The following is a 24,140-nucleotide window of genomic DNA, read 5'->3' as shown; positions in this document are numbered from 1 at the left end:
CAACCTAATTCCTATCACGACCCCTATTCTATCACATTCTTTTACTAACTACTCCCTTATAATGTCTGGTTTGTAATAGGCTTGTGTGGGATTTTTAATATATACCTATTGCGTGATCTCACGATATCCATCTATTTCTATAACAGTAGAATCCATTTCTCGTATATAGTGGATACATAACTTCCCCAAAAACGAATGGATTAAAACCAAATTTGGTCAGTTCATTCATTTTACAAATATTGAATCCGATCCGTTATACTGGTTTAAAATAGAGACCATTTGAAAATTTTAAAACTTCATAATTCCCTTAATTTTGGATCATATGATAAAAAAAAATAAAGTAATTTCTAATTTTGGTTTTAAAAACTTGGACAGTTGTTAAAAAAATAATTGAATATTTCAAATGACTTGGTAATGTGCGTCACGAAGATTGAACCAAACATTAACGCACTAGTAAAATCACACCATGCTCAGGTATCTCATTGCAGGTTTTGTTGCATTTGTATTTTTCTGGTACTTCAATATGCAGTTCTAATTAGTTTCATGTCGTATCTCTTTCCTTTACATTGATTTTTAAACAACTCTGCACCTGTTGAAATTGTTTAGTAGCATTTTTCTGTTGTTCTTAACAGTATGTATAAAAATAAAAATATTCCTATCAGAACAAAATTCAAATGATATTTTAAAATATTGTCTGAAATTAGGTTCTAATTATATTTATCTCTTCTGCTTATCTTCGCGACCACCATGAAACCTCTTGCGACCCCTAGGTTGAGAAACTCTGATCTACACACTGTTCTATGGTTCAGTCTCAACCCATTCCACGTAATGACTTAATTTCACTCGAAGTGGTGCTTACTATTATGTTTGTCATACCACTTAAAATATATATACCTAGGTACACTTGTAGAGGTAGGTGTCTTAAAATAACCAAAAATTTATAGAATGTTATGGTGTTAAAGCAGCGAGTAAAAAGTGTATATTTGAGTGGTTTAAACACTTTAGAGATTGAAAGGAAAGTGTCGAGAATGAGCTGCGTTTAGGTCTATTTGTCAACAAGCACAATCCGAGACAACATCGAACGAGTGCAATGAATGCTTGAGGTTGACCGGCGACTGTCTTTAAGAATGATAGAAGAGTTGAAGATAAGCAAAGACAGTGTAAACACTATTTTTCACGAACATTTAAAGAAGTGGGAAATTTGTTTCCTGTTTGTACTGCACACGCTGACAGACGAGCAAAAGCAAACTCATATGGAAACGTCTGGACATTTCATCAACATATCTGACCGGAATCCACAGTTTTTGGAAACTATCATTACAGACGATGAGACCTGGTGGTACGAATACGATCCAAAGACAAAGCGACAGCCAAGGCATGGTGTTCATTGTCTTCCCCGCCTCCCTACAAAAAGTCAGCTGACAACTTCCAAGATTAAGACGATATTGATCGCCTTTTTTGCTTGATTCATCATGAATTTCTACCCGAGGGTCAAACTGTCAACACGGAAGTTTACAAGCAAGTTTCGATACAGCTGTTGCAACGGCCGGCAGGTTCCGTTGTAACGAAGCGGAATTTACTCCACGACAACGCCTGTCCGCACACTGCGGTCCGCGTGCTCTATTTTTTTGCTCAACGTAAGGTGTCTATTCTTCAACACATCCTTTATTCTCCAGATTTGGCGGCGGCAAACTTCTTTTTGTTTCACCACCTTACTTTAGCTCTGAAAGGCTTACGCTTCGCAGACGTTGCGGATATCTGACATCATGTGACTACGGCGCTTCGAGCGATTCCAAGATAACCGTTTGTTGGAAGTTTCCAACAGCTTTACAATGTATTTCAGAAGTTTATTGTAGCTAATGGTGTGATTACTTTGAAGACCAGTAAATGTATTTTGTTTTTAACTCTTGTTTCCTTTGTTTTTTGAAACCACTCACCGAACTTTTCAGATGCACCTTGTACATACTCAGAAATTAGTGTTTATTTAAAAATGAAGCTTCATCTTTGTTAAGGTTCACATATTAAAATCCTTTTCCTTAATATTTTTCAATGAGAGGAATTATTATTAGGAATAATATTCTATGAGATTTAAGCTCTAATGCTTAAGAAATTATATTTTGGGTTCCTGATCTTGGTTTCGTGGAGTGACGATGAAGGTGCGGGAGGAGAGTGCGCTAGCAGAAATGAAAAGCAGTGTCAGTAAGTCAAGTCAGTCTAGCGGAAAATGTACCTATCAACGGCATGACAGTGTTGCCTCGCGGGCCGTACTATGCAGAAGAGATTTTATGAAGCATTTCAAAATGTGGCAATCTGCCATTCTCGCTATCCACCTCTCGATTATAGCGATGAAAGATGCCACAAAATTCTCTTCGCAGTAGGATGAGACAGGAAAAGTTTTCAGTTTTCTTATTTGCCGGTACAGTTTTTTTTATGGTGCTATATATTTTTTGTTATCTTTCTTTTTTTAAAGAGTACCAACTGGTAGCATCTTTTTCTGACGTGAATAAGTGTATATATGTTCATGTAATTTAACATACTAATGTGTCATCTTTTTTTTTTTTTTTTTTTTTTTTTTTACTTTTCTGTATAAAGGATGAACTCTGAAAAAAAAAGAAATATGTGTATATGATTACTAACGCCATCTGAGTTTTATTACTATTGAAATATGCTCTCCATTCCTTTTTTATGCACTACTTTCTAAATTACTTTTCTTCTCTTCCTTTCTTTCTCTCTTTCTCCTTTTCTTGAAGAATCTGCTGACGTCATAGAATAGCTCTGTTGCAAAGAATAAAGTTACATAAAAAAAAGTAAGCTCCTTTTTTTCTTGCACGTGGTTGGTTATATGAGATGATTTTATTTCTTTAAAGTTTTCTTTTGAGAAATAAAATCTTCTCATAAAGCATGTGCAAGAAAAGAAAAACAATAAAAGAGAAATATTGTTTTACTTTTTTATGTATTTTACTTATATATTTTTCAGAAACAAGAAAATAAGTTTATGCATAGCTATTTACCCACAACGCGTTTTTTTATACTAAGGTTTGATAAAATAGAACGTTTGAGGTCTTTCTCGTGACTGTGTAGTTAGCACACGGATCTCCGGTATGGGAGATAGGGTTCGATTCTCAGTGGACTTTATGTGATTCAAACTCTCCTTTGAACGGACACTGTAGGTCAGTTAAGCTGTAAGTTCAAGTTTCATTTAAAAGATTTTCGTTAAGCTGTAACTTCACGTTTCATTTCAAGAATTTTCATTAAGCTGTAAGTTCACGTGTCATAAAGAACTTTCCTTAAGCTGTAAGTTCAAGGTACATTTCAAGAATTTTCGTTAGGCTGTAAGTTCACGTTTCATTTAAAGGATTTTCCTTAAGCTGTAAGTCCGTTTCATTTAAACTCCAATACAACGGTGCTAAACAGACTTTAAAATCCAACACAACTAACGCATCCGATTGTAAAGTACATGATGGTTTGAAAAAATATACAATAGGAATGAAGAAGGTTTTGTAAATTAAATTGATGTCATTTCAAAATTTCAATGAATTAACAAGTTCTGTAAGTCCCTATACATATATTGAAATATGATTTTTTTTTTTTGTGTGTGTGTGTGTGTGTGTGTGTGTGTTCGTCAATATTTGCAGAATTAGGGAAACGATGCTGCTCACCACATGGAAACCAAATTTAAGATTTTTCAAGTTGAATTTCTCTAGAGGTGTTGTTGTACTCTTTCTACTGTACTACTCTGTCCTGGCTTACAAACGTTCCGGTTTAGCCAGGACAGGTTTGGTTTTACACTATCTGCTCCTCTTGCCCAAAAATTGTTCAAAACTCCAAATGCCCTGTTTTTCCTCCAAAACATAAGTTAATATTGTAAGGATCTATATACCCACATGCACGGCAAGCCACATATTCTCATTACAAACACTTGTTTTGACAGTCATAAACAAACAATCAGACGATGGAAGGAGACTACCCTCCTGAAAGAAACGAAGTGGATTCGGAACACTACGAAAAAAACCGACTGCTCCTTCATGGATCCTCCATCCAAGAAGATGGCTACAAAAGAAGACGACGAGACCAGGAAATTATCATTTCAAAGCTGACCGCTCACCTACCAAAACTTTATCCCGAGGCCGCCATGGGCTACAGATACTTCCTCTAATTCCTACTCTCGAAGCTGCTATGAGCTACGGAGTACTACTGATCCCCGTTTGAGGTCGCTGTGTGGTAGGACAATTATGCTATTCCGAGGCCATGTTGTGTGCCGAGGAACATTAAACTTATTGCACACCGAAAACATTTTAGAGAAAAGACTTACAAACCTTTTTAAAAATTTTTATAAAACATTCTTTTTATAATTAAAGATGAAGAGTTGAAACTCCGTATATATTATTACTCTATTAACCAGAACTTAGCAATATAAATCGTAGGGAACATATCGATTTTATTAGTCGTCGATACTCAACTGATAGAAATAAACGACTCTCCGACATTCACTTTTGCTGAGTATTGATGTATTATTTAAATGGTTCTTATATTTCAGCCAAAGGCAAGTGCATAACTATAATGTAAATTTTCATACAATATCCGTTTTTTTTAATCTGAAATTTGGAAGTCCTATATGCCAGGATTAAGAATAGTTTATTGATGAAGTCGAAGATGGTGATTTACTTGAAAAGGGTCTAACATTTGTTCTTCGTGTTTAAATTTCACAATATTGTTATAAGCATTTAATGGGGAAAGATGAGACATATACCTAGACACGTACGCAAAAATTTATTTCGGGAGGTCCAAATTTGTTTTTTTGAGGGGGGGGATCCAAATTCAACACGAGGATAAATTATACCGGTATTAAAATTTGTAAAAATCACCCATAAAAATTCCACTAAATTTACAGAAAAGTTGGAATTTCGGATGGGGGGGGCAGTGGTTCGGACTCCCAAGAACCACCTCCTGCGTATGTCCCTGGCTATACCAATCGAAACATCTTACTGACCTGGGCAAAATAATAAGCATGACTTTCAATCCACATGCGTAATTTTCGAACAAATGGAAAATCTTTCGGTTTAATATTCCACGATTATGCCTTTGAGGCTAATGGAGACGAATGATTATTGCAAATGAATCATGGTGAAACAATTGGTGGAGAGATAATGTGGGAGGAAACGAGGGTACTCCGAGAAAGCCAATGAACACGATGTAGCCCACCACTAACTTATTGGGTGGAGATCGAACCAGGGACCCCACACACACACCAGAGGTAAGCGCTCTACTCACTGAGGCCACCGTACCCTCTCGAACAAGTCGAGATAACTTTTTTTTTTTTTTTTTTTTTTTTTTTTTTTTTTTTTTTTGTAAACCGAAATATTGACGTTGTGTGATAGCTTTGCCAGCTATTAAATTCAAACTAATAGTGAAGAATATTTCTGTTACTAATATTTATGTTACTAAAGTTTCATTAACAATCCTACAAATTGCATAATTCATTTCTGTGAGAGAGAAAAATCAAAGAGTAGCTTTCCTGGCTTTTATTTGCGGGAGATTTTCTTGAAACCAACATTTGTATCGAAAAAAATGGTAGTTCGTTTGGTACAGCGAGTTTCGTTTCGACGATTATTGCGTAACGGCTATAGGAACCTTATGTTTTTTTTTTATTTATTAAGTAAATATTTGATTTTTTTAAAAGTACGGTTTGATCCATGATTAATTTTATTGTGTTTTCAAGTAAAAACGGATTTGCTTTTGAATTCACATATACTTACGTATTATTATAGAGACAAATTTGTATTCTGGATGTACTACTGCATACTCTCACAACCAATCACGGTAAAGCGAGGAAGATAATACGAAGATTCGTGTCATTTTTTTAAAAAATGGCCCGTTTTTATTCATTCTCTGCTAGCATTATCTTTTTTCTCTTAAAAATTGAAAAAAAAAAAAAAGAGAAGTGCTTTCACAGTACCTATATGAAGTTAATTTCAAACCATAAAGATTTCACTAGTATCCTTTTTTCCAAAGATTCACGTTTACTCGTATATGTGAGGATTTGTAAGAGGATTTTCTTACTATTACATAGCTAAAAATTCTGTTGTTCGTAGTGGGCTGCAACAAGCTCAACTCTCTCACTCGTCCCTTATCTTTTTATATACGGTATAACTATAATGAAAGTACTCAAGTAGGCGTCATTAATGTAGTACGAAAGCCTAAGTAAGAACGTAACATTCGCTTGATGAAACTGATGATATACCTTTCTGAATAGGGAGGAAGGGAAGACGTATTTCCGTTCGAAACAGATTCATTACTTTGTATTAAGTGTGTAGAAGATAGTTTTCTGTTCTTGGTGGTTTTATATACGTTATTCATGCTTGAATTATTATTATGTTCTTTTTCTTTTTTTTAAAAAAAAATATATCCATCCGTGCATGTTCTTCTTCTTTCTCTCTCTCTCTCTCTCTCTCTTTCTCTTTTCAATTGAATTTTCTAGTTTGTTGTTGTATGAAAATGTGCATTGTATTTTATCAAACAGGAAGCACAATTGTTACTGTGAATTTTCAAGACAAAAAGATGGATTTGTTTTAAGTCGTGTTTTTTCTTTTCTTTCGTCTGTCTGTATGCTTAACCGAAGAATAATGCGATACATTTCTGAGAGAACTAACTGATGCAGGGAGAGACATTCACACATACACATACACACACACACACACACACACATATATATATATATATATATATATATATATATATATACTGCTTTAAATTGATTTTTGTTCATGAAGTTTCTCTTACTTTGTGGTAATTTTTTGTTATTATTTTATCCTCTTCCTTCTTTTTCCTCCTCTTCTTCTTTTTAAATCCTCTCTTAACAAGACTGTGAAGCATTAGAATAAAAATTCTCTTTTTCTCTGTCTCTACTAAACTTCTAACTAAACAACAAACTTCTACTCTTTTTCCTATTTTTTTTAATAGATATTTTGTGTTTCAGGATGAAATGACAAACAAAAAGGAGACAGAAAGAAAGGAAAGGAAAAAAAAGGTTTTCTATTATATTCGGTACTGGAATAAATTTCTCTTCTTCTTTATTTATCTTTATCTTAGTCTTTCTCTTCATCTCTTCGTGAACAAATTGGTTATTAAAATCTTGTGGAACCCAATACGAAGGAAATTTCTTCAGATATTTTATCCCATAGCGAAGGAATTGGTTAATTATTTCTAACATTTATATACACATATTCCGTCAAAAACATGTATACACACTCATTAAGGAAAGAAAACTCTTGTTTTCGGGATATGAATGGTGACACTTCTACTGCTGTTTGAGTCCAACTTCAGCGTCTATTGGCATGAGGGCTCAGAAGGGATGAAAGTAAAATTTATCATTTATTTATTTATTGAACAAATTCCCAGATACAGCATAATTTTGCCATTTTATTATACACATGGTATTGTTGACAAGCAGAAAAAAGGAAAAAATAATTAAAAAATATCAAAAATAATAACACCAACAGTGTCAACAAAGAGTGCAAAGGTAATATTATTTGGCCAGCATGCGTTTAATTGATCTGTCAAACACCGAGTAACTCGAAAAAAATGGCTACATCAGTTTGCTAAATGATTATAATAGTTACGTATTCTGTGAAGAAGAGACATCTGGATAATTGCCAAGCTAGGGAGACAAGATGGAATAGGTGGGTATTCCGGGTTTTGCGGGAAGGGACACGTAAGGATTTTTCTTGAAATAGGGTTTCCGGTCTTAAGTTCCAATTAACTATCATAAAGAAATTTCAGGTCAGAGTTATTTCAGCACACTTCCGGAGTCTGGATATTAAGATACTGCAAGAGTTCCTCCTTAGTTAGTATTCGAAGTGCAGGAACACGAAAGCGTACTGTAGCAGTAAAGAAATTGAAAATAGAATCAAGTCTAAAGAGATGTGTAGGTGCGGTCATGGCCCATATGGGAGAGTACTAGTCGATATTGAGCGCTATTAGTATATTTCAAGATATTATTCATGATGCTACAGTGCATAGTTCAGTGAATCGGTAAAGAAGCCCCAACATACGCATTAATTTCTTAACTATATTGAGAAGATGTGGTCCAAAATAATCATGGTGAGTGCCGAATCCATAGTTTTGAAGTCGGAAAATCGACTGATGTGTTTGAAATGACTTTTAGAACATAGTTACTGCTCACTTGTAAGCTAGGTGTTTATCATGCCATTTTCATTAATGTGTTTAAAAATTTATGTCAAAAGTTGACTATCTTACAGATAGATTTCTATCATTACGTTTTCATTGAAATGCCATTCTAAAAAGAAAAGGACCTCAAATATTTTCCATAAATCTATTATCTCCGTGCGAAGAACGGGCATTTCAGCTCGTTAATACAAAAGCGAAATATTAATTATAAAAGTTTTCAAAAAAAGTTTAAAAAGTTCAAAGAGAAACATTTTCATACTAACGCAAACAGTGTATAAATTAACAAGATCATTTGTAAACACCAGAATTGGTACATTTAGTTATTTACATAATGAATTTAATCACCTCTTTTTTTAAAATCACATTTACTAAAGCTCAAAGATTAGCCTCATTAGTACATATTTTTAGTAAGAAAAACTAATCTAATCTAAACTAAATTTTGGATGAAGAATAAGTAGTTAGAACACTTTGAGCAATAGCAGGGCCGCAATTAGGGTGTTTGTGTCACTTGGAGCAAACACAAAATTCAGTGCTTAACCCCCTTCCCCCAACAGAGGTTTGACAAAATACGTGCTTATGTTTTCAACAGAATAATATTTACACACAGACACCTGCTTAGCTCTAGTCTACTTCGCAGCTCTTTAAGGGCGTTTGGTAAAATGCTGAGGCTGGTCGGGTGCTCTACGGAACAAGGCTGTGACAGGGAAGGGGCCAGGTGCCTGCGAAGATGTCTTTGTAACAGTGTTGGAATGGGTCAGCGGTCACTTGGATCACAACTTTGTCCGGATCATAGGAATCGCTTCTCGGCCCTGGTCTGACTTCGTGACCCAGACAAATCTGGCAACCCAGAAGCAAGCGAAGTGTCAAATCTGCAGCATTGCTTCAGAATTTTAAAAAGTAATTAATGACGTTCACTGCTCCAGCTTGAACAGTCATTCATTTGATTCTCGGTGTGACATTTCTTAATCAAGATACAGTACTATGTTTCGAATATTTCCGGTTTTCACAAATATTTCATATTTAGTAGTTTTCCCATACGTGGTTTCTGAACATAGTCTATACAAGAAGAATTAACAAAACGCTGTTTGGGCTCAGCTTCATGTTTTAAATTCTAAACAACAATTTTCTTCAGATCGATTAAAGTTTAACGATCCCTCACGAAAGAACATGTACCTGATCTTTTCTATCTTTCTGACACGTATGCACTCTGATAAATTTTGTAGTTTTCTTCCTGTGCAATGTTTGACACACAAAGACGTAAACAACAAGCGAAAAAGAAAATTATATTTATTGAAAAGACTATGAGAGGCTATGAGAGAGGAGAGAATCAGTTAGTTTGTTAGAACTGTATTAGTAGCCTCAAACATACGCCTCACGTGTGTGACGACGTTTCGTCTCTAGGTTCTACCCGGACACCAAGTCACTTTGGGTCATGGATGTGTCCGCGTCAGTTCGGATAATGGGTCACTCCAGATCATGGATTTGTCTGGGTCACCAGATCTAGTGAGTTATGGTACAAACTGCCTCTGGGTCTTCCTATCACAGGTCATCAAATTCTTAATCCATTGCATCACTGCTTTGTAGAATGATTTTCTACCAAAAGATCCATAATACCTGCAGTAAAACAAGAGGAAAACGATATATATATATATATATATATATATATATATATATATATATATATATATATATATATATATATATATATACGATATTTAATGCATTATATTAGATTTTACATTAAATTTATTGCTTATTATCGGCTTGAAATAATGGAATAATTGTAGAGGCACAATCCAACCCCAGAGAGGCAAGAAATTATTGTCACTTATTTTCCTGAAATTTGAATTCGTGAAACAGTGAGAGAATCTGAGAAAGACGCGTATTTTGATTTTGTAGTCATTTATACGTAATACTACAAGACCTCAGCATTACTTGTAAAATTAGCTAAATTTAATATTATTTTTATTATTATTATTTTCTTATACTTACAGTTCAACATAAGTATCTATGTCATTGATTTTAGTAATTCTTTTAGATATAAGTGTGCGTGACCTACAGCTTCAATATAATGAGGAATTACATATCGAATTTCTGAGCTACGCAAAGTCAGATTGCTGAGGCCGCGGTGGCTCAGTGGTAGAGCGTTCACTTCTGGTGCATAGGATCCTTGGTTCCATCCCAACTCGCGCCAAGTGAGCTTTATGGTGTAAGTCATTGTGTTTGTGTTTTTCTCGGGGTTTTCCCGTTTCCTTTCACTTTCTTCATTCCACCATTTCATTCATTTCTTATCATCATCGTCTCCTTTAGCCTAGCCGGCATAGCGTGGGACGTAAAACTTAAAGATTTCATTTTTCATTTCAAGGTTACCTCGCAATACTACTAACTACCAGATTGTATCTATTGTTTGTATTCTTCTAACGTTGACACACAAAATCCTAACAGTGACAAATATGCTCCTAACAGTGACTCATTACTCCTAAAAGTGACATACATACATCTTACAGTGACACATATGTTCATAACATTAACACATATACTCTTAACAGTGACATACATAATTCTTACAGTGACACACATATCCCTAATAGTGATTCATATAATAGTGACATACGTACTTCTTAAGCGACATATAACTCCTAACAGTCACACATATACTCTTAACAGTGACATACATACTTTAACAGTGACAGATATACTTCTTACAGTGATGCATATCGTTAAGAGTGACTCATATACTCCTAAGAGTGACATAGACACTCCTAACAGCGACATACACACATACTCCTAACAGTGACACACACACGCACGTATAATAAGTTACGTAAATACTTATAACATAATAGACATAAATTGATATGCATTTTATCTGTCAATGTTTTATCTATGCTATGGTATATTTACTTTAACTTAAACATTGAGCTAACTGTATGAAAAACCGTATTGAAAGAGAAACATGCAAAATGGCCTTATTACCCGCACGGTAGGTAAATAAGGCCCACTATTTGAAGAGTAAAATTTTACGACCTGAGAGACCACTGGATCTCAATTAACATCTAATATTTCTACAGCACTTTAAATCCTAATAATAAAAGGACTTTGAGTTATAATATGGATATGAAATAATGAGGATATAAGTAATCTTATTGTCCGTTTACTGTAGCTTGGCGCTATGTTTTGACACAAAACCTGGCCAGCGAATCTTAGTAATACTTCCTCTACTTTCCCCTTATAGCAGTTGTAACAGTAGAACTAACTCATCAATTTTAGCACTAGTAGGGTTTGGTATTTGCAAGTTGCGTAAATTTCGAAAGAGTTTACTTCTTCTCTAATCAGGACCGTAACTTGTGTGGGACAGGGGAGGGGCAATTTCTCCCAGGGAGGTTCCCCGCCGTTCGAAGGAGCCCATTTTGAGACAAAATTTTCTTAAACCATATACAATACGAACATGAAATTATAAATGAAGCATGAAACAGTTTCACTACATTACATAAAGCAGCGCACAAAAGTAAATAAAACAAAAGTGAGCCGTGTGCCCACTTCAGTAAGAAACGTCTATTATTAGGGGCCCTAGAAATAACATTTATTCGTATGGCTTTGAGATTTGTCAATGTTGTCCCTTAATTAATTTGTCATGTATGGAAGGGGCCCAAGGGCGTAAGTAACGGCCCCGCAGACCTTGCCGTGAGGGAGGGCCCACAGGCTCCGGGGGGGCATAAATAGTAAGAAAGAGGTAGCAGGAGGGGAGGGGCAAGAATGAGAAAAACAACTTTTTCTAGGAGGTCCAAATACACATATTAATGCTTGCCCCCCAGAAAACATCTAAGTTACAGCGCTGTCTCTAATGTGAATTTATTGGTACACTTCTAATAGTTAACTATATCAGATTGGTCTTTTAATCCTTGGGCCGTGGAGAGAAACAATCTTACAGGAGGATAGTATTCATATTTTAAGAAGGTGGGGAAAGGAGATCAAGGATGAGAAAGATGAGAAGAAAGAAAGAAAGAGAATGAAAGAAATACTTCTACATTTACTTCATAATGCATTTAAACACATATAAACGAAAAAGGGATGTCGGAACCCACCACCATATTATTTGTGGAAGTGTTGGCAACATAATATTCTGAAGGGATATATTTCCCGCCAATTCTGGGGCCTCGATGTGTGGTCCAATTCTGGCCTTGCAGCAGTGGCGGATCCAGGGGGGCGATCGTGGCGATTGCCCCCCAGGAAAGGAAACTTTCTCATTTTATATATTTAAATAAAACCCAATTCCAGAGTTTGGAGCTCTTAAAAATAGCTCTAAGTGGCAGTATTAAAACCCACCGCCCCCAAGAAGTCCGTCCTGGATCCGCCCCTGCCTTACAGAAGCTACCATCTAGTCATTCACCTCGTGGGACTGAGGAAAACCTTAATAAGGAATACCGGCCAGAGCCGGGTTCATGCCCACGCTCGATCTACCTATTTTAATGCCTTTTTTTTTTTTTTTTTTTGCACAGTGTCTGGTAAGGGCCCACCTCTTATATCAACTTATTAAATAACACCAATTATTTCTTTATACGCAAATCTTTAATAAATTAAAAATCATTATTAATTATCGGGTTTACATATAAAATACAATGTTACAACCTTATAAAAAAAAATAAATTTTAATAATCAGGGTTTTTGTTTTGTCATTAAGCCAATAAAATATAAATACTTATCAAATATAAATAGGTTATGTAAAATTTAAATGCCAACAAAATATTAAAATAAATATTAAAATAAAATTTATTATATTAAATAATATAAATATATATATATATACAAATATGTATATAAAAAGCTCAGTATTTACCCTGGTTGTTTTAGGTTGCCATAAATTTTTAACACCCAATATTAACCAACTATTTGTAATATACAATATTACCACGTAAATTGTAATAAATAACATTTTGTTAAGTTATTATTAATGTTTGTAACTATTAAAATTAAATATCATGTTAAATACTACATATAAGTAAAACAAATAGTAAGTCATAAAAAAAATAAAAATAACCCTAATCCCTATCCAAATTTATTTTACAAAATCATAATAAAATTAATAAACTACAAAACAGTGCACCCCATCAACAAATCTTCTATCACAAAACTATAAAACAAATCCTTCCCCTACAATCAAAAACCTAACTATTCAATAACTAAAATCTTTAACTACACAATCTATATTTAAAAAAAATTAATAATCTTAAATTTAATAAACTAAAATTTAATTAATAATTTAATATAAATACAAAAATATAAAAATATATTCCCAATGTTTAAAACTAAACTCAATATTTTAAATCTCAATAAACTTTAAAATTTTATATCAAATGCATCAAATAACAAAATAAAAAATTTATATATATATAATATAAAGCAACTATTTGTCTATAATTAAAACAAAAACAATTAAATACTCTCATAAACACCAATCATAGTAAAAAAAAAGTTAAAAAAATTATTATCAACGTAAAAACAAAAACTCATAAAATTGTCAAAATATCTCCTCTTAAAACAAAAACTCAATAAAATGCTACTAAAGTGTTTTTTTTAAATAATTAACCAATTATATTTTTTTTCTTTCTTTTTCCCGCAATGATATGTATTCATTGCACTAAATCTTAAATATATTAACCTTTAAATTTTTTTCCTTTATTTTTATCTTTCGTCTTTTGTCAATTTTTTTTTCATGTAATCCAACTTTTAATATCTCTAAAAAAAAATGTGTTATTTAATATTGCTAAAAGTAGCAAATTTCTGTGCATGCTTATAAAACATTCTTTTCATATATTAAATTTTTTCCTGTTATGTCAAACTAAATTTTCTTTTATTAAAATGTAATAAATGTCTATAAAAATATAGTTAGGTTAGTTTAATTCAACTAAATACAACCTAAAATATACATTGTCCTATATAAATATATATGTAAATAAAATATAAGTTTAATATTAAATACACCAATTATTTTAACATATATATGTAACTTATTATAATTAATAATAATTAACAATTAAAATCATTAAATATCAATACTAACTTAAATTGGCTCTATAAAGTAAGCAAAAAAAAAACAAAAATAGCCTAACAAACAATCATCATAAAAAAACTTCTAAAGTCAAAAGTTTCAATAAATAAATGTGTTATTTTTTTTCTTCTATAGTCAATTCTAACATGCTATCAACTTCGTCGTTTATTTTTCAAATATTAAATATTAATCTAAAACTCCTAAAAATATTAAATAAACAATTAAATTAAACTTTCTCATCTATCTCAAAGCTAAATTAAAATAATTCAATAATTAAAGTTAAATAAATCTAAGTCTAAAATATATAAATTAACATATGTCTACCTTTAATCACCTTAATACCAAACATTCACCCAATAACTATTAAAAAAAATCCCAATTCAATAATTATTCACTTTTTCTTTACCATATCTCTCAAAATATCCAATAACAATTTCCTCTTTATCACCTTCTTACTTTACCTCTTTCCTCTTCTATCTTCCTTTTCCTTTCTTCATCTTCTTCTTCTTCTATTTTTAATAAAACTAAAAAGGGGGTCGTGACTGGGAATTCTATATATAATAAACACAATCATGTATTTATTTAATTTTTATTTTCTTTAAAAGTCCAATAAAAAATTTTCTCGTTTCAATCAAACCTAATATATTCAAAATTAAAAAATAAATAATATATTCCAATATAATTAAACATAAGCTAATAGCTTCATAAATATCCCCACCAGGGGTAAAGGGTTCCCACTCACGACTTATTCCATACATCACATTTATTGCAAACTTTTTTTTTCTTTCCCTCAATCAATTTTAAATTAACAAACCATAACAAAATTCATTATTATAAAAACAGTGGTTTCTATGGCAACGGCCCCTTTTGCAGTTTTAGAGTGGCGATTGTGATAGGTCAAGTCAATTAAACCTAGGATTACCTTTCTCATTTTGCCCCCTAAATTAAATAAAACCAACTATATATACCAACAAAAAAGTACTTTTTCTCAATATAAATGTAATTAAATGGTGTTTGTTTAGTTAATAGTATTTATGTGTAGTATTTATAGTGGTATAGTTCGTAGTTCTGTATAAATGCGTGATTTTACCGTATAAACAGTGTATAAATATGCAGTAATTTAATACCATTTGTCTAACTCAAAGTATACTAAACCAACGGCCCTTTTTCAGTTTTATATTCCTCCGAGCCTTATTTGCTGCAAGTACCTTACTCCTAACAGTGACACATACACACCCAACAGTGACACACACAGTCCTAAAAAGTGACACACACACTCCTAACAGTGACACACACACTTCTAACAGTGACATATACTCCTAAACGTGACACACACTCCTAAAAGTAGCACATATATTTCTAACAGTGACACATATACTTCTAACAGTGACACACACTCCTAACAGTGACACATATTTCTAACAGTGGCATATATATTCTTAACAGTGATGCTCATACTAATTATAACATATGTTACGTAATTAAATGAATATTTAATAACAAGATTTTGTACAATTCTTCTTTATTCTGTTGTTTATTTACAGAGATGGAGTTGCGATTTCCTCGTTTCGCCGGTCAGAGTTACTTAGCGTTTCCAGCGCTAAAGGACGCGTACAAAGATGTTCAACTGGAGATTGAGTTCCGACCGGAGACGTGGGATGGAATTCTCATGCTTACTGGCGAGAGAGATGACATGGCTGGCGATTTTATGGCTGTCCTGTTACACGAAGGATTCGTAGAATTTAGGTAAGTTTTTCTTTCAATTCGGTTCGCTTTTTTTCCTCTCTCTCTCTCTCTCTCCTTGCAATTGTATCTATTTGAAATAAAGTTAAAATAAATACGAGAAGTTATCAAGACGTAAAAGAATTTTAGAGTGAAACAGAAACGGTGGGCAAAATTGTAACGCTCCAGCATCTTGTATACCCATTACAATGCTGCATTGTCATGAATGTGTTAATGTTTTGTTCTTTAAGTAAAAGTCTCCATTTCACAGAGGCAATCCTCAACATTTCAATAGAAACTACTTTAATTAGACCGATTTTTGGAGAAACAAAAGCAAAGAATAATCATTGTTGCAACATTTCATGAACATCAATCCTTTTACAGCTTAGATTCCTTTTTGAACGTAGGAATATTAATGGTGTTTACCTAGAATCAAAGTGATATATGCAGGGTGTTTCAAAACAACACCGACAACATTTGGGAGATGATTCGTGACACCAAGATAAGACAAAAAATATAGACTGACCTGTGTGCAAAAATGCTTCCTTTCGGAATTATAAGATGCCGAAAATGCGAAAGAAATGAACTTCAAAGGTTCATAGCTCCATAACTATGGAACGAACCGTATTAGGGTCAAGACTTCACTTAGGAACTAATATGTGCCCTATCCAAAATTATATATTTCAGAATTCTAAGATACTCATGCAACAATTTTTAAAGAGGGAGTTTGGCTACGGGACTATAATTTGAAGTACTCACCAACTACCTCTATAAAAATTGTTGTGGAAGTACCGCAGGACTCTGAAACTTGGATATTTGGATACGGCACATATTAGTTACTAAGTGAAGTCTTGGCCCGACTACGGTTGGTCCCATAGTTTTGGAGCTATGGGCTTTTAAATTTTATTTTTTCATGTTTTCAGCAGCCTATAACTCAGAAAGGAAGCATTTGTGCATCCAGGTTTGTCTATACTTTTTGCCATCTCCCAAACGTTGTCGATGTTGTTTTAAACATCCTGTAGCTATTTCGCATCATCGATCGGTTAGACAAAATTGTGAGTATAAATTCTATCGATATGATGTTCAACAGAGTAGGAATTTGAGTTTCAGGTCTTGAATATGAATTTGAGGGTATAAGTTGACCTTGCATGTGGAATTGAGCACAGGGTGCTGAAATTTGAGCACATGGTTATAATAACATTCGAGAACAGTATCAAATTCAGCACAATATAATATTAACACATAAAGTTATGTTGTGATTGACTAAAGCGTATTTAGTGTTTTCCTTTCTTTAGTCATTACTTGAAAGCTTAAAAAGAAGTGGCTCAGATTGGGAATTGAGTCGGTACCATATTTATAGACGAGCCTGCTACACTGGGTTAAAGTAAATTATTAGCTTCAGTGCGGGTGCCGTGAACAACATATGACCCATTTGACTGGCTGGCACGTGGTAATTGAATTAGATTCCACCATTATTATTATTACTAAAGTTTGCTTCTCCTGAATTAACATTACTTCGGTCTTCGGTTAATTTCAAAAATTCTTTGCTGAAACTTCATTCGCCAAAGGTAGATATGCCTGCTACTGGGGTGCAGGAAAACCATCTGCCCAATTATCATATGTCTTTTTTCAATTTCCATAAAGTTTCGTTTATTCTAGGTTTCTACAATTTCTGTCTTTCATACTAAATACAAATCGTATATGCAATCAAATCATGTTGATTTTACTAATGACTAGCGATACTATACATATTGGAAACAGAAAAGGTAGTATTTTTCCTTTTAACCTTTCCGAAACGGGCGTGCCATATGAACACATAAACCCCTAACGTGTCCCTAAATCCATTCCTGAAGGGTTAAGTCAGGAACTTTGACCACTTGAGTCTAACCAATAGGGATAATTGTTAAGCCGTAATGGAATGATACACCATATTTCATGAAAATTGGGAAAAATAAGTTACAGTTCATGTCCATGATAAAAAGTGCCCAAGTTTGCATAAATTTCTAATTGACGTGTAATTTGAAGAAGGAAAACATTTTTACTGATTTTGAGAAAATAAAATTTCCTACTTACCAAACTATTTTGCTTCTTTATGTTATTATGCCATTGAATACTTGTGAAAACCATCTGATTGTAAAGTTTATTTTCCAATAGGTGTATCTTTTCGAATGTATGGATAATGGCTATCAAACTTTTTTTTTTTTTTTTTTGCAAAAATTGAGATGTTTCCTTTCTTGAAATGACACCTTCAGTTGTGCTTTTTATACAAATTTAAGCATGCGGAAACCAATGGAACTATTGTTAAATATATCTGTACCTGGGGTCACTAGAAAATTTTCCCCAAGGAGAGAGTATGAGAGTATAAATTTGTTTATAGCTCAGATGTTATTGACAACAGCTTTTTATTATTATTATTATTATTGTGTAATAACTAAATACATTATCCGGGTAATTAAGAAATAATTAGCAAAGTTACTTAAAAATCAATGAGTTAAGTAACTTGATGAATGAGTGTAATTTTAATATACACACGTTATTATACATATTTATTTATACAATACAGTGGCGACCTTTACATACGGGAACGGACAACCACCCGAGGCCCCACATGCAAGAGCCCCGCATTCCACAGTACTACTCTGGATTTTTTCAATTATTTACGGACATCGTATTATGTATCATTCAATTAAACTCTAAAGTTTACAAAGTCTCAGAATGATCAAGCTGATTTGGTCTTAGCAAATAGCCCATCTGCAGGACGTCAATACATTTACCATGACTGAAAATATTGATTTGATTTTTAGTTTAGCGTCCTTTCAGCAATTAGGCTATATGAGACGTGAACCTACTGATTAACGTGGAATCCGAACCACATGAGCTCCCGCCGGGGGAAAAATCAAATAGTGTCTTTAGGCATGAGCAAACAATACATATCTATATACATAGGCATAGCAACGTGAAGCTAAAACAATAAATTTACTATATTTTCAATACTAGTTCGAGTTATTCTGGAAATAAAGTTTATCTTATGTTGAGCAGATGTCTCTAATATTGCGACTTGTAAACAAATATACTGTTGAAATTGAGAATAACTCTTATGTTTGCTTGTCGACATTTTGACGGACGATTTTCTGTGCTCGACACTTACATTTGATATTGTGTCATGCAACCCACGTAGGTCCCCGTGGGATTCCTTCATGCTATGCCTTTCAAAGTTTAAAGCTGCTTTTGTACACATATAAGTATGCACTTTTAACAGTCAGCCTTAAAATTCACAATTACCTTAAACTTGAGGCTTTTTGTATATATTTAAATACTTTTCAAAAGAAGATGCCATGGTTGCTACACGTGTATATTACGTTTGATATTTAATAGAGACGTGTATTGCTATATTATGTATACATTTTCCTGAGCCGGGAGCGGCCGAGCCCACCGTCCCCACTTTCGGGCGCCCATTGGTGATACGTTTATCAACCAAGTTCTATAATTGATCCTTCTGACATTTCTCTGGGTTAAATGGAGTACTTTTATTTTATGTACTCTTTATATTTTTACATATCCAGGATATATCACGTCTACACTTAATAATCACTTTATTGCATTTTAAAACGGTATTAGTTTTATTATTAATTACCTTTAGTAAGATTTTTATAAAGAAAAGTGTTCGTATGTGATTAAGTACAAAGGTAACCGGGAAAGTCCTGTCCTTTTTTGTGAAGGTCGTTGTTCCATTGGCCCTCACACTGTGAGTTGAATGCGAATGGAGATAAGGCGAAGGTCAGTTGTTGGTGTGGGTATTTCCAACATACTATTTGGTTGTGGCAGTTCAGCTACACCGTGAACTTACATAAGAACAGAGTGAACATGGGACTTCCACAGAGCGTCATAAGGGTGTATATGCTGTACGAGTTCAAACTGGGATCAAACGCCGCTGCAGCGGGACGGAAGATATGCCAGATCTTTGGTGAGCGTGTCGTGACTACGCAGACAGTGCAGTGGTGGTTTAACAAGTTTAAGGACGGTGACGAAACGCTCGAAGACGCACTACGTGCCGGAAGACCAAAACATGTAAAAAAAAAAAAAAAAAAAAAAATAAGATCTTCAGGCAGTAATTGAGGCGAACAGTGGCCAGCACACGCAAACATCAGTAAAATCAGGTAAAGTTTTACAGCAGTTATCGTGAAATAGTCACAAGTGGTAGAAACTCGCTTACATTGGCTTCAATTATCGTTAAGACTCTTAGAGCGTGAAATCTAATATATTAAAAAATGAAACTGGTCTTGTGGGATGATCGAATCACAAACGTAGCTGAACCGATTGAAACGAATTCATGGCTATAGTTATCAACTATCTCAAGCTAGATTTTAATCATATCACTTTGATCCAGGAGTGTATTCCAAGCGGGGTGCGGGATTAAAATTTCAGACACAAAATAAAGTAGCTCACAAGCCCCTTATGTTTGGATGATGATATTCAGTAAATAAAGTCTTCATTTAAAAATAAGGGGACAGGTGTCCCCCAGCGTTTTCAAAATTCTGGCTTTAAGAGGGATAATGGGGCAATTAATAATTGTTTTCGCTATATTGAAATTGAGCATCACAGGTAAAAGACTGACCCATGTGAAGTGAATTTTGGAACATTCTTTTTGTACCTACCTCGAGTAAGCTTCTTTTATCATATCATTTTAATTAAAGACGTGTCCTAACGAGAGTAGGCAGTTCATCATTTATGTCAAAAATAGAATATTTTATGAGTTTTGCCACTATACTTTCATTGAAAGCTCTCTCCGAAAGGTGAAAAGAGGATTAAAATACTTTGCACAAACCTGTTCTCCCCGTGCGAAAAACGGGCATTTCAGCTAGTATGTACGAGGGTAAGAAAAACATTGTCCGCAATAGCTATAACTTTTCTTACATTGTTCATACTGACCAAGGGCATCCATGAGGAGGGGCAAGGTGGGGCGCTCGCCCCTAGAGGAAATTGTACTTGAGATTATCGAAAACCCAATAGAATTTTTAGAATAGTTACAGCAAAATTTGAAACTATATTTGAAATGTCGCTTTTCCTTGCCCCCCCCCTTGGAAACCACAACATGAGCACCCTTGATACTCATCTCTATCCTCGTTTATTTTATTGTTATGTTATTGTGGTCATGCTGTGAAAGTTTGATCCTAATGCCTCCATTTGTGTTTCTTTTGTTGCAGATAGATCATGGCCGCTCCATGAGAAGTTTACACGAAATAGGAACAACGAATAGTGATCCGATTTTTGTGGTCGAAAGTTATACTCGTATCAGAGGCCGCAGTTCATTCATGAAATCCATGAAAAATTCAAAAATGGTCGCACAAGTGTTACACACAAGGAAGGAGTCGAACGACCATCTACGGCTCCTTCCTCGTGCGTAACACTTGTGCGACATTTTTAAAAAAAAAAATTCAATCCATCTGTAGATACTCCGTTGCGCGCAAGACACTGTTCCCGTATTGTGCCAAAAAATCTTTGATGGAATGCGGCCCCTGATATACACCTTCCGACCACTAAAAGCGAATCACTGCTCGTTCGTTTCTCTTTGGTGCAAACTTCTAATGGAGCGGCCATCATCTTTGAGTTACCCTCGTAAATATGATGAAGGTATCTGAAATATCAATCACAACTAGAAAACTTGTAAGTGGGTTAACACATTTTCGTTCAAATTTAAAAAAAAAAAAAAAAAAGTAAGTTAACAAAATAAATATTACAATTAATTATAAATAAAATTACTAAGTACGAGAACTAAATTAGAATTGTTATTTTATGGCTAGACTGCATTTACGAAACTAATATTATTTCTACGTCTCTATCTATGTTAAAATGAAACTCTTAAAATTTATGCATTAAAGTAATGGAAACGGAAACTAATAAAAAGATTTGTTTAAAATATACAGAGAAATTTTGTTTCTAATTTTCTTTTTTCTTTCCCGTCTACAGCTCCAATTTCCATAAATATGTTTTTCTGTTAACAGGAAGGAAACCCATTCAAATATAGACGTTAAGTAATTTTAAGTTTATGTGGGATTTAATATAAAAATAGAATTTATAAAAAAGCTAACTAATTTTGTTTTCAAAAAAGACAGTGAACGTAGGCGTTGGCGGAATGCAATCTAGTATTAATGTCAACAACATAAAATTTTAATTGAGTTCTCATTTTTTTTTCCTGTCTGAAAGCTCCCATCACTATCTCCTGTGTGTATCCATTTATAATTTCGTATAACGTTGATTTAAATAGTAAACGAAGTAGCTGTTTTAAAAAAAAAGAAATGTGCTAATAGATGTCGCTAGTGTATAGACAATTTACCACTTTAAAATTATTATGACGACTTAATTTCAACTTAAAAACTGTATTGTTTTAATTTAACAATTTGAAATAGCATAAAACTGTTCCATGTCTGAACCAGAGGCGAATCTAGAAGGGAAAAATTGGAGGGTTCCGCCAGATAGGTATATAATGAGTTTACTACATATAAACTCTCAAAAGATATAAATAATAACTTAAATTATTTTTGTCACTGAAAAAACTGGGGACCTAGGCCCCCGGCCCCGGCCTAGATCCGCCACTGATACAGGGTGATTTTTTAAAAACTCACGGATTTCATTTGGGTCTAGAGTTTCTAACAGAAGTCCGATTTTCATGTGGTTTGTGACAAATGGTCAAAGAAGGATGGGAGATTTATGGGATCATGTTTGCTGGTTTAAATTCATCCGGGGTAATATCGGACACGCCTCAAGAAAAACCGCAAATATTCGTCAGTGTACCTTACAATTGAAATCAAGTGCGGTGCGGTGTGAAGATTTGTGTTTTCTTCGTACATAGAAACCTCGGCAATGTCAATAAGAATTGTACAATTGTACAGTTCTGTGCTATTGTGTGCGTATAATCAGGACACAGTGAGGATAGTGTACTCTTTGGAGCAACATGAGTTTATCGTTAAAAGTTTGGTAAACGGAATCTGTTGTTGTTTCGCGAAAGTCATTTAGAAACAAATTTGCCTCACATTCTGCCCCAGATAGTAACGTAATATACCTATGGTCGATAGTGAATAAATTGGAAGAAACAGGTTCGCTTCTGAGTGAGACAGGGAAGCATCGGACCCTGTAGACAGCTCTTGTGGAAAATGTCATTTATCTACTCCTTAGGTCGCCCAAAATATCTCTCAGTTGTTCGTCGCAAGATATTGGCTGTAGCTATTCAACATGGGATTTTTGGGTGTTACCGCTAACACTTAATTTGTATTCTGCAATTTCGCTTCAGAAATTCAAAACCTCATCCCAATTGCAAGGTACACTGGCGAATATTTGCTGTTTTTTCTTGAGGCGTGGCTGTTATTACCCAGGATGAATTTAAACCAGTAAACAGTCCCATAGATCTCCCATCCTTACCTGATCATTTGCCACAAACCGCATGAAAATCGGACCTCAGTTAGAAATTCTAGACCCAAATGAAATTTGTGAGTTTTGAAAGAATCACTCTGTATAAACATTAATATTTTTATAATAGTATATTGATTAGTGGAGAAACTGAAAAATAAATAGGTTGCCGCGGTAGCAGAGTGTTCACCTCCGGTGCGTATGGTCCCTTGTTTGGTTCCAGTTCGCAGCAAGTGTGATTTGTGGTGAACAAACACCGTACGGGTGGGTTTTCTCGAGATTCTCCCGTTCCCTCCCACTTTCTTCATTCTGCCATTTCATTCATTTCTTATCATCACCGTCTCTCATGTGGTTCGGATTCCACGTTAATCAGTAGGTCCACGTCTCATATAACCTCGCTGCTGAACGGGACGTTAAACTCAAACTCAACTCATCACCATCTACTTTAGTCTACACGGCATAACAGTGGGACGTAAAACTGAAAGACTTGATTTCATTTTCAAAAATAAATAAATTTGTTAAATATAATCAGTTGGAGCTTTTGATTAACCCCTTCAGTGCGTAATTTTCAGATGCGAACCGCTATAAAAAGGTAGGTTTTTTTTTTTTTAGAACTTTAGAATTTGTTAGGTTTTAATAACTTTTGAACCTCTCAAGCAACCACAATGAAATTTTCAGCATTATGATCTTTGTTGCTTCTAATTAGCTACTATAATTTGTCATTGTCGTATTTATGGTTATCATGATCATGATCATCATCATCATCATATAGTTAGGT

The 24,140-nt window shown here is 34.1% G+C and overlaps 1 protein-coding gene across 1 annotated transcript in view; it reads left to right on the top strand.

Moving 5' to 3' along the window:
• Positions 1-24,140, top strand: part of LOC145673136 (pikachurin-like) — a 322,467-nt gene that overhangs the window by 56,640 nt on the left and 241,687 nt on the right. The window contains exon 2 of the mRNA XM_081742544.1: positions 15,781-15,982. Coding sequence (XP_081598670.1) covers positions 15,781-15,982 — 202 coding nt within the window. The remainder of the gene's footprint in view (positions 1-15,780; positions 15,983-24,140) is intronic.

This window comes from Thermobia domestica, chromosome 16 (assembly GCF_964235325.1).
Source record: "Thermobia domestica chromosome 16, izTheDome1.hap1.1, whole genome shotgun sequence".
NCBI classification, from domain to species: domain Eukaryota; kingdom Metazoa; phylum Arthropoda; class Insecta; order Zygentoma; family Lepismatidae; genus Thermobia; species Thermobia domestica.
This window is presented reverse-complemented; position numbering and strand designations above follow the sequence as displayed.